The sequence below is a fragment of the Chrysochloris asiatica genome, unplaced genomic scaffold (assembly GCF_000296735.1).
Source record: "Chrysochloris asiatica unplaced genomic scaffold, ChrAsi1.0 scaffold00025, whole genome shotgun sequence".
NCBI classification, from domain to species: domain Eukaryota; kingdom Metazoa; phylum Chordata; class Mammalia; order Afrosoricida; family Chrysochloridae; genus Chrysochloris; species Chrysochloris asiatica.
The window spans coordinates 8,716,882-8,727,876 of record NW_006408543.1 but is presented as its reverse complement, the minus strand read 5'-3'; the positions used below and the strand labels follow the sequence as shown (position 1 = coordinate 8,727,876).

Genomic DNA, 10,995 nt, shown 5'->3' with positions numbered 1-10,995 from the left:
CCAACCCTATTCTGCTCAATACACCTCTATGTGGGGGAGGGGGGAGGGAAGAGAGGGGGGACGACTAATCAGTGACAGAGAGAAAAGGGTCTTTGCTCAAAAATGAGGAGCCCAGACCCACCTTTTAAGGAAGGTTGGAGAAAAGACAGGAAAAAAACATACAAACATGGAGACATGTGTAGGCTAGAAACCAAGTGTTTGAAGACCCTGCAGGCCCTTAGACCTGGGAGAGCGGAGATGAAGGGGTGGGAAGGATGCTGGAAAATCTGCTCAGCTGCTCAGAGCATTAGGAGGGGATCCAAGAATTGAGCAGAAATTCTGAGTTAGACTCAAGTGATACTTACACGGCATACAGCAGGCGCTTTCTAACAAGGAAAAAAGAAAACGCCTGAATCTGGGCCTCTCTCCTTACATTACTACTGTGAGTTCAAGAAAGGAAGTAAGAGCTATTTTGGGTCGATGAACCAACTGGCAGGAAGAAGGCCAAGTGGTACTTTATCACGTCTCTGGGGGAGATCCCTGCCTCCACAAACACAGAGATGGGGCTGGCTCCAGATGCCAGGCTGCCAGGGGAGGCTCTGGGTTGCATTCAGATGTGATCTCTGTGGCTTTCAGGTGTCCAAAAAGAGAAGGAGGACTCATGAGGCACGTGGGTCAGTGTGAAATGAAGCCACTGGCACACTCTGCCAGCTGCCTGTCTGCCCAGGCGACCATGCCACAGAATTTATAGGCTGTGAATTTCTCACATCCCCAGGGAAAACAGGCAGGCCAAGCAGAGAAAGCCCAGGAGCCAGAGCATGGACTGGCAGCTTTTTACAGACTCTCACAAGGGCCCCGTGGAGGAGGCTGCCTCGATCGAACCCGATTTCTCTCTGTTCTGATCAGTTGAACTCACGTTTGCGAACAAGACCCTGAAGACCTTGTTGAGACTCTAAACTACTGCCTTTATTTCCCACCCTGCCCTCCCCACCCCCAGGTTCTGATCTCCGTGGTCCCAGTCGCTGACGGGGACACACCAACACCTTACCAGTCTTCAGAATCTACTCTTTTCCATCCGAAGAAATGATAGAACCCTCTGAAGACTCATTTGAGACGATGATGGAGCGTAAGAATCCATCATCAAAACAAATGGAGTCCTCCGAGGGCTCATCAAACACCACCGTGGAGACATCTGGCAGCCAAGCGCAGTTAATGAAGGAGCCAACTAGTGGTTCAGCTCAGGAAAGAAAGGAGCCACCCCGTAGCTCCGCCCAGGAAGTAGAAGAGCTGCCCACTGATCTACTCCAAGACATGGAGGAGCCATCCAGTGGCCCACATCAGGAAATAGAGGATCCACCCAATGACCTACTCCAAGACATGGAGGAGTCATGCAATGGTTCACGCCAGGCCATGGGGGGTCCACGTCACGAAGCCGCTGGTCGGATGGGAGAACCGTCAGTCAAACCATGTGGAGACGATGACGAGGAAGACAGCGACACTGACCTGTCTGAATGGAGCGATGAGGAGCAGGAGGAGGAAGAAGAAGGTCAGAGATGGTCTGAGGAAGAGTTGCGGGCGGCAGTGCGTTCCATCACCTCTCTGTACTACCAGATGCAAGACCTCAGAGAACATCAAAGGGTGGCAGAAAAGATCTTGTTGAATGGGCTTCATGATGGTCAGCTGCCCCTCCCGCTACCCTTCACTGGTGATCGCAGAGAATACCGCGAGTTCATTGTGCTCTGCCAGCTGATCCTACAGAACTACCCAAGACTCTTCTACAATGACCGACTGCGCATTGGGTACGTCATCACTCACCTCTCCGGCTTGGCCTTGGAGTGGGCCAAGGGTCTCCTGCAGAATGAAAGTCCTATGATCAACAATTTCCCAGGCTTCCTGGCGGCCATGTCGAATGTGTTTGAGTACCGGCAGGCGCTGAAAATGGCTGAAGAGGCTATGTTCAGCATCAAGCAGAAGAATCGTCCTGCCGCAGCCTACATCGCTGAGTTCCAGAGTCTGGTGCCCATCCTGGGCTGGCCAGATGAAGTCCTTCAGGCCCACCTGTGCCAAGGGCTCAATGAAGACATCAGGCACTATCTGTTCCGAGTTCCGCAGCCGGAATCTCTGGAGAGTCTGATTGTGCTCGTCCTGCAAATAGAAGAGAAGCTAGCAGAGAGAAGAGCTCTGCTCAGGCTGCCCCCAGAGGCCCGCCCACGCAACCTGACCTGGATCGACTCACCTTCTCCAGAGAAGTGGATGGTGAACAGCTGGTTGCCCAATGAGGTCCATCCGGCCATCGAGAGGGCCCATATCTTCCTCCTGCTCATGGTGAGAGTGAGTCCTTACCACAGTGTTGCAGTCCAGGCCCTGGTCGACTCGGGAGCAGGCTCCAACTTCATGGATGAGCGGTTTGCCCAAGAGCACTATGTCGAGCTCTACGAGAAAACGTACCCCCAGCAAGTCCAAACTGCGGACGGCTCACTGGTTGGCGATGAGCCCGTCTGGCTCTACACCGAACCCCTGGTGTGCATTCACCAGAACCACCACGAGTATATCGAATTTGACATCATTCCTTCGCCCATCTTCTCTGTGATCTTAGGCGTCAACTGGCTCCGAACACACAGCCCGGATGTGGACTGGATCAAAGGCCGCTGCACCTTCCACTCTCCCTACTGCCTGCAGAACTGCTTCCGCCCGCCCCCGCCATGCATCGCGCTGGAAAGACAAGGCCTGAGCCTGCTCCCCGGACTGCCGCCCCCATACTCCGACCTGGCCGACGTGTTTAACCCGAAAGAAGCAGATGATGAGACTTCCGACCAGCCAAGCTCAGACGGATCCGATGATCTTTCTGAATCAGAGCCCTCTGAGCTTCAGCAGGCTGGAGACAGTGATCACGATGAGATCTTTTACGAATGTCCCTCCACGGCGTCGTGGGAACCTGCGAGTACTGGGATGCAAGACAGAGCCAGGCTGCACGATGAATACTGGGACCCACAAGACATGCTGACCAACAGACAAGACTACATACAGATGATTCCAGAACTGTTTGACCAGTTACATGGAGCTACATGGTTCACAAAACTGGAGCTGCGGGGGACCATTGTGGAGGAAAGCATGAGAATACACCAAGCAGAAGATGTATGGAGAGCAGCATTTGGGTTGGAGTATCAAGAGATGGACAGCTACCAGCCTTTTGAGATCTCCTCAGACCCTGTTGTACCCCAGAGTGTCATTCACTGCATCCTCAAGGGCATGCTAGGTTACTTTGTGATCACCTATGGGCAGGACGTCGTGATCTACTCAATGAGCCAAGAGGAACATCCTCACCATGTCCGCCAAGTCTTGGTCCGCTTCCGGCGGCACAACATCTACTGCTCCCTGGAAAAGAGCCAGTTCCACCGAAATACCATCGAATTCCTAGGATTTGTCATCACTCCCAAAGGAGTGAAGCTCAACAAGAGTCTTGTCACCACCGTGACAGGGTACCCCATCCCTGGCTCCAAAAAGTCCCTGCGACACCTGATCGAATTCATCTTCCCCTACCGACACTTTGTGGAGCGCTTCATCATCATCATTGAGCCCCTCCTGCGACAGCTGCTCTACCACCGGGGCTTCTACTGGGGTGATGAGGAGCAAGAAGCCTTCGAGTGTCTGAAGAGGGCTTTCCGGAAGGCGCCCCTTCTGCACCATCCCAAACCCCAGAACCCCTTCTTCTTGGAGACCGGCGTTACCAAGACGTCCCTGCACGCCGCCCTGATCCAAGTGGATGAACAGACCGGCAAGAAGGTCTACTGTGCTTTCTACTCGCGCAACATTTCCCCTATCGAAGACGACTACTCTCAGCTGGAGATGAGGATCCTCCCCATACGGGCTGCCTTCACGGTGTGGTGTCGCTACCTGGAGAACACCGAGGAGCCCATCATGATCCTTCTCAACACAGAGGATCTAGCCTCTCTGAATAATGACAGGCTCACCGTACTTCTCCCCGGGCATTGGGTCTTCTTCTTTTCTCACTTCAACTTTGACGTCATGGAATGGCCAACCCAAGATGGCCACCGGGTGCGGCTGCCCCACAGGGGCCACCGCCCCGGTGCCTTCCACCCCGAAACCTTCTCTCAGCACCTGTTGCTATTCAGGAGAGACTCTCAGGGTGACCTGGCATCGGCATTCAGTCAAGAAGGGGAGAACGGTGACGCCCAGCACCCAGGTGAGCAGGATTCCCAGCAGACACGAGTGGCTCTGCTGCCAATAGACCAAATAGTCAACACCTTCCTCCTCCAGTTTGGTGCTGTCCAGGTGAGGGCGGTCGTTCTGCACTTCTTACGGAGCCTTCTGCTCTGGAAGAGCAACCTAGCCCTAGCCACCATTCTCCTGATGCTGAAGTTGAGGCCACGCCTCCTGCAGATGACCGCGCCAAACCCACTAGTGGCTCAGCCCGGACCCGGGCGCCCACTGTGCCTCATCCTGGACTCGTCCCTGATCACCAACCGTGGCATGGCCAACGCCATCGCCGAGCTCCTCATCCGGACGCCACCTCTTGTGGTCGCCAACACTCTCCCAGTCAGAGAGCGGCCTCAACTCTTTCTGGGCCCTGGCCACTGGCAGCGCAACGCCCTGCTCCCCCAGGCCCACCAAGGCCTGCAGCTGACCCCCAACTTCTGGCTGCTGCTGTGTGAGTTCTTCGGTGTCAGCGTCACCCCCGGAGATGAAAGGCACCCGGCTCCACGTGAGCAACGCTCCCTGGAATTGCACATCGTTGATGATGAGAATGTCATCTTGCGAGAAGCCCAGCAGGGCGACCTGCAACGTTACCGTCAAGGTGGCCTGCATGACGGCCTGCAAGACAGCCCGCAGGACGATCAGGAGAACGCTGTGCAAGAGGCCCAGCCGAGGGACGCCGTCATGGCCACTGCCGCCACTGTGGCCCTCCCCACGCCACGACACAGTCAGGCCCACCCCGCTGTCCTCGCTTTTCTGCGCGACACACGAGCCACCGAACGGCGGCCAGCCCTGCTCACCCGGGGACTAGTGGCCAGGCTCCTGATTCGCTTTCTGAGAATGGCGCGAGCCCAGGCTGCCCCCAGCACTGTGCGGGCCAGCCCACCGAGGGATGGGGACAACCTAGAAGAACCACCCAACAGCCATGAGGACAGAGACCAGGTCTGAGAACACCTGCTCTCCAGAGGTGCCTCCTCCGCCCCCACACATCCAGTGTCTCCTCCACACCTCCTAGTGCCTCCGCCTGCTTAACGCTGACCCAGAGTCCCCTCCCTGCCACTCCTGGCCCCAGGGGACCCCACTCGTGAAGGGCAATTCATCACCCACCAGCAATATCATCAAAACCTATGGACCATGGACCATCAGAAACCCAGAGCTAGTCTCAGGGCTGCACACAATCCCACCGTCTTAATTCTCCAGGTCCCAGGCCCACAACTGGGAGTGTGAACAATGAGAGGAGAAAGCACAGGTGAACAGAGGATGAGCCCATGACCCCAGGCCAGGTGAAGAAGCAGGCACAACAGACGGAAGCCAAGCAAGCAGGGGCCAGAGGTGCTGTCCCCTCTGTGACATCCTGGGATGCTGACCTTGGGTGCTCCGCTGACTTCTTCTACCTCCATCATCGGTGCTCCTGGTCCTGGTTAACCAGTCCTTGGCTCCCCTGGGCTCCCGACTCCCCCCGCCCGCCACCCAAGTCTCGTGGTGTGCCGTGTCTCCCGCCCCAGCCCACCCTGCGAAGCAAGCCGCCCTCCCACCATCTGGTTCAGCTCTGACCCTGCTCTAGACTCTTAGACTGAGAAAGATGACCAGAAAGCTCACCTGGGTGCTGCCGTGCCAAGACGGTCCCGACGTACCAGTGGACATGTCACTTACCGGACACACTGGGGACCCAGAGGCCAAAGGACACTGAATGGGGTGACTGCCCTTGAGGGGGCTTGCTCTCCCCCCCACAACATGGAGAGGCCCCGGGGCCCAGGCCCTGGGATCAAGGGGAGGGGGCTATGAGAGACTCCGGTGACATGTCAGCGACAGCTGACTGAGAGTGGCTGACATGTCCTGACCAGACAGCTGCTCTTTTCCAGGGAAGGAGAATCCTTTTCCTCTCTTCGCTTTCTCACCCCTTTTCGCTTATACACCCCTCCCCTTAAATAAAGAAAAACAAAAGGATATGCATCTTTTCTGGTTTGTTCTGCAAAGGTGGTGTTGAGGAGGAGTGGGGTGACGGGAGCCCTTGGGCTGGGGTAGGAAGGGCTTGGCTCTCAGAAGCCAGTGTTGGGCTCCACTAAACTGAAACTTCTTACTTGTTGTTATCGTTGGCAAGTGCCTTAGAGTCAGTTCCAACCCACAGTGACCCTGTATAGGGTTTCCTAGGAGCAGCAGGTAGCAAGAACCGCCAACCTTGAGGTTCAAACAGACTTTGCAGTCCTGTGTATTAACACACAACGCCACACCAAGACTCCAAAACTTCTTAGAACTAGCAGACAATTGGAAGACTGTTCACAAAGTGGTCACCTGTCACCCCAGAGATACGACTAGGAGTGCCCCCTCTACCTTAGGGATGTTCTACCTCCACGGATGCTGACCTCTAATATCCATCTCCCCAGAAGCACGTGGGGAAGACAAGGAGGTAAAACACAGGGATCAGTCCTTCCTGAGGGCCTAGAGGAAGACATCCAGTGACCCGCAGCCCCACTTTGCCTGGGGGATGTTCTCATGGGTAAAAGGCAGGTGGGTCTCCACTTCCAACTCAGAGGACATGGGTGCCAAGGAGGCCTGGTCGGAAGCAAATGTCCCACAAGACCCAGGGAGAAGTCCGCAGCCTCCATTTCAGAGGAATGTCACCCAGGGCCTCAGGGAGTGAGGTCTTGGGGAGGGGCTTCCCCTGAAGAACATAGGGGCTTATTGCCTTCACTCTCCACTCACACAGACCACCGAGCTGCACAAGAACATCCTACGCGCACACACTCAGAAGTACACTCAGAAGCCCGGCCCAGGGCCTGTTTCTCAACCCCACCTCCAGGGAAGGCCACCTGAACTGGGGGAGGGAGAGCTCTGCAATGAGGCAGAGCAGAAGTGATGTGGACCACCCCACTCTCAGCAGGACCTCGGATCTTAGTTGGACCCTACATATTAATCATCAGGTCTGATGCTTGACCAGGCACTCTAAGATGACGTCAGGTCTCTGGGTTCAAAGGATAGGGGCTAACTAGCCCCTCCCTCACAGCACAGCCCTCCCACCATGGCCTTGGACCGCCATTTCCCTCACTGACTCCTGAGTTCTCCCCAGGTCCAGGGTTCCTGGACCACTCCACACACTTCAACATGTACCTGGTTCACATAGCACAGACGGGGTCCCCACCCAGAGCCTCCACCCACCAAGCACTGGGAGCTCAGCTGTGTCCCACCACGGACAGCCCTATGCCCTAGGTGCCTTCTTCTGTCTGGATTCTAAACCATCTACCCCTGACAGCAGCCCCCAAAGATCATGGTCAGGATCCTGAGGTTCAAGGTCAGGGGCCCGGCAGCCCTACCTACCAATGGCACTTAATGGACACAAGCCACCCAAGATTGTTTGCCCATCTCTGTCACTCAGACCCAAGTGTTCCATCCCTGAAGATCTGTCACTTATTTAGACCAACAGGGGGAAGCAAGACTTGGAGAAGACGGGTCACAGACTGGTAGCCTCAGAGCAAGCTAGGGTACAGAGCCAGGACTGTCCCCCCACTGGCCTCTGGCCTCTCACCCTGAACCACTCCATCTGCACCTCAGCAATGTACACTCCCAAACAGTCACCGAAACAGTAGCTCCCGGAGCCATCTGCGTATCCTAGGGTGCTGCCCCAACACAGCCCCTGTATCTCCAAGGTCAAGGACTCCTCATCCCCTAACTACCCCATCACTGCAGGCCCTACACTCAAGGCACAATGACTTGCTCCCAAGCCCCAACCCTGGGGTGCCAAGTGACCTGGGGCCTGTTTTCCCATCTATTCAGTGGGGCCAAAGGAGGGGGTGTCAAGGACAGCAAGCTACAATCTTCAAGGGCCTTTTTTACTAAAGCCAACTTCCAATGCCAAATGGCATTCTTCGAGTCCCCAAAGCCCTTTGAGTGAACTCATAAAAAGGTGGGGGCACAGGATGATGGGAGGGGGCCACATCCATGATGGCAGGCTGCTCATCCTAGAAGGGTCCCCCATGCAAATGAGGGTGGATGGCTAGCCTGCAGCTCAGGGTCAACTCACAGGGCAGGAGCAACAAGAGGACTTCCTGAAACCAGGTCAGGACCCACACGAAGGTGCGCACCTTCGTCCATGGTGAACACACTCACATCATACGTTCACTAGCATATTCACATGTACTCACACAAGCTCATGCATACATGTTTTCACGTATATACAATCATTCTCATACATATACAGTCACACTAACACACACGATACATACACTAACATATGCACAACAATGGTACATCTACTCTCACACACACAACACAATGTTACATATACCCTCACACACACAACACAATAACATATACTCCCACACACACAACACAATGTTACATATACCCTTACACACACAACACAATAACATATACTCACACGCGCATGATACGTACATATATGCTCACAGGTACACTCATACGTTTTTCACATTCACACTCCCGCATATATCTACACATACATACAGCACACACACACTCACACATAGAAACACTCACATATTCATGTACACCACACAAACACAATAATACACTCTCGTATTCACACACATACACATAACAGGCTCACACAAATACATATACAACAAACTCACACAAACTCACTCATGCACACTCCTGCTCATATACACCACACGTAACACATACACGCTCATATTCACACACATACACACGTTCACCTGCACACACTCCCACATACTCATATACACCACATTCAGACATGATGCATATGCTCATCCTCACACATACACATTTTCACATAGACACCCTCACTATATATACCACACTCACATATACACATATGTACACACCTATTCATATGTACCATGCTCACACGGCACACACACTCTCATATTTATACATGCTCACACATACACATACACCACACACTCACATATACACCATGCCCACACACACACTCATATATCACAAGTACACGTGTTCATACACATACACACATATATACACCACACACTCAAATATACACCACACTCACATGCACACTTGCATATATACATGTACATCGCACATACATACAGCACACTCATGCATACACATACGCGCACTCACATATGTATATTCTACAGGTGGAAGAAGCAAACCCCTGAGACTCCAGGCCCCAGACAGAGCTAAATCCTTGGGTTACACCTCCACCATCCCAGAAAAAGTGAAAACGCACACAAAACAAACCTGTGAGTCTCCTGAAATAAAAGACAAGTGTTAAGGTGAAACCACAAGATGAATTAAGTTCCAGTCACTGAGAACTCAAGACAGTCACTTGCCTACCCTGCACCTACATGCGCTCAGGTCAAGCCATCCTATAATCAGATGGGAGTACACCCAGCTCCCCCTCCCACAGGCTTCCAGAGAGGCCAGTCCATTGCCACGTGGGACCCAGGCCTGCTCTGCTCCCCATTCTGCAGGCTTTCAGAGAGGCCGGTCCGTACCACGTGGGACCCAGGCATGTTCTGGAGCACCCAGACAGTATATCCACTTACCACTCTGGTTCAGATCCAGCCGTCCCCGCTCCGGGATCCGGCGCCCCTGACAAAGACCTGTGTATGAGTTCCTACCAGTGTCCACCAGGCAGCCCCCAGCCCACTCCCAAAGGCGAGAAAGCCAAATAGCCAGAGCAGAGCCCTTGTCCACACCTGACTCTACCTCCCCCAGGACCCTGCTTCTGGCCAGGAGCACGTTGGTCCCACCCAAAGCCCACCAGAAGTGATCTCCTCCTGACCTTTCTTCAGGCTCTTCCAGAACGGAGAGAGGGTCCCAATATGCTGCCACCAGAATTCCAAGCAGCACCTCATGGTGGTTGCCAGAACTGGGCCTCCCTGGAAGCTGGGTTGAAGCAGGCCAAAGGCCAACAGAAGCAGCCCTAGAAAAGCAAGAGCAGCCCAAGTACGAAGGCCTAGACAGCAGACTGCTTCCCCACAGGGGAGCCGGGACAACGGTCAGGGCCAAGTACAGACCGCTTTCCACAAGGTGTTTGTCTAAGTGAGCCAACCCCCAGGCAGAGTCTCTCAGGTGCCGCCCTAGCCAAGCCCTCACTCCTGCTGAAGGTGGAGATTCCCTGATCTCTGTGTGTCTGACACTGTCCACCCCTTGATACGTACGTCTTCCCTTGGAGATCAGATGAAATTAGACGATCAGGAGAGAGGAAGGAGAGGCAAGGCAGAGGCAGGAGACAAGGGAAGAAGGAGAGAGGCAGGAGAGGGAGGAAAGGTTGTAACAAAGGAAGCAGGGAAGAGAAGGAAGGTAGGATGCAGAAGAGGAAGAGAGTAAACAGAAGAGAGGCAAGGGAGGAACAGAAGAGGTGGGGAGAGGCAGAGGAGGAAGGGAGGAGGAGGGGAAAGCCAAGGGCCCAGTCTTGGTGACCAGGAGACAGCATGACAAGAGACTTCCCTGAGTGATTTCCCAGTTCAAACAGGGTTGCTTGCCAAACTGCACCTGTCAGTTACATTATGACGTAGCCATGATCTCAAACAGAGATGTGCAACGCACATCATCTTCTACAGACATATGTTTACATCAAAGTTTCAGACAAAATGGTCTGGCCCAGGTACAGGTTGGATGAAGGTCACCCTAGTAGGACACAGTCCTTCCATGATGGGACCTCGTCTTCTCGGTCACACGTGATGTTCCAAACCCCCCCCCATCCCACACAGCAAAGCACACACAGAACCCAACTCTACTCCCCACCAGTATTTTTGCTCAGACTCTCCCCAACCTTACTTATATCTATGTGTGATTCTACCTCCCCCCCCCCCCCCACCTCAGGGCCCTACTGCTAGGTCAGGGGCATTC

At 54.1% G+C, this 10,995-nt stretch overlaps 1 protein-coding gene across 1 annotated transcript; it reads left to right on the top strand.

Moving 5' to 3' along the window:
* Positions 1–1,062: 1,062 nt before the first annotated feature.
* On the top strand, positions 1,063–5,142 carry LOC102834123 (retrotransposon-like protein 1-like). The gene has a single exon (XM_006839611.1). The coding sequence runs from the start codon at positions 1,063–1,065 to the stop codon at positions 5,140–5,142; it is 4,080 nt and encodes a 1,359-aa protein (XP_006839674.1).
* Positions 5,143–10,995: the final 5,853 nt, after the last annotated feature.

Coding starts and splice junctions, on each gene's coding strand:
- LOC102834123 (XM_006839611.1), top strand. CDS start 1,063: ATGATAGAACCCTCTGAAGACTCATTTGAGACGATGATGGAGCGTAAG.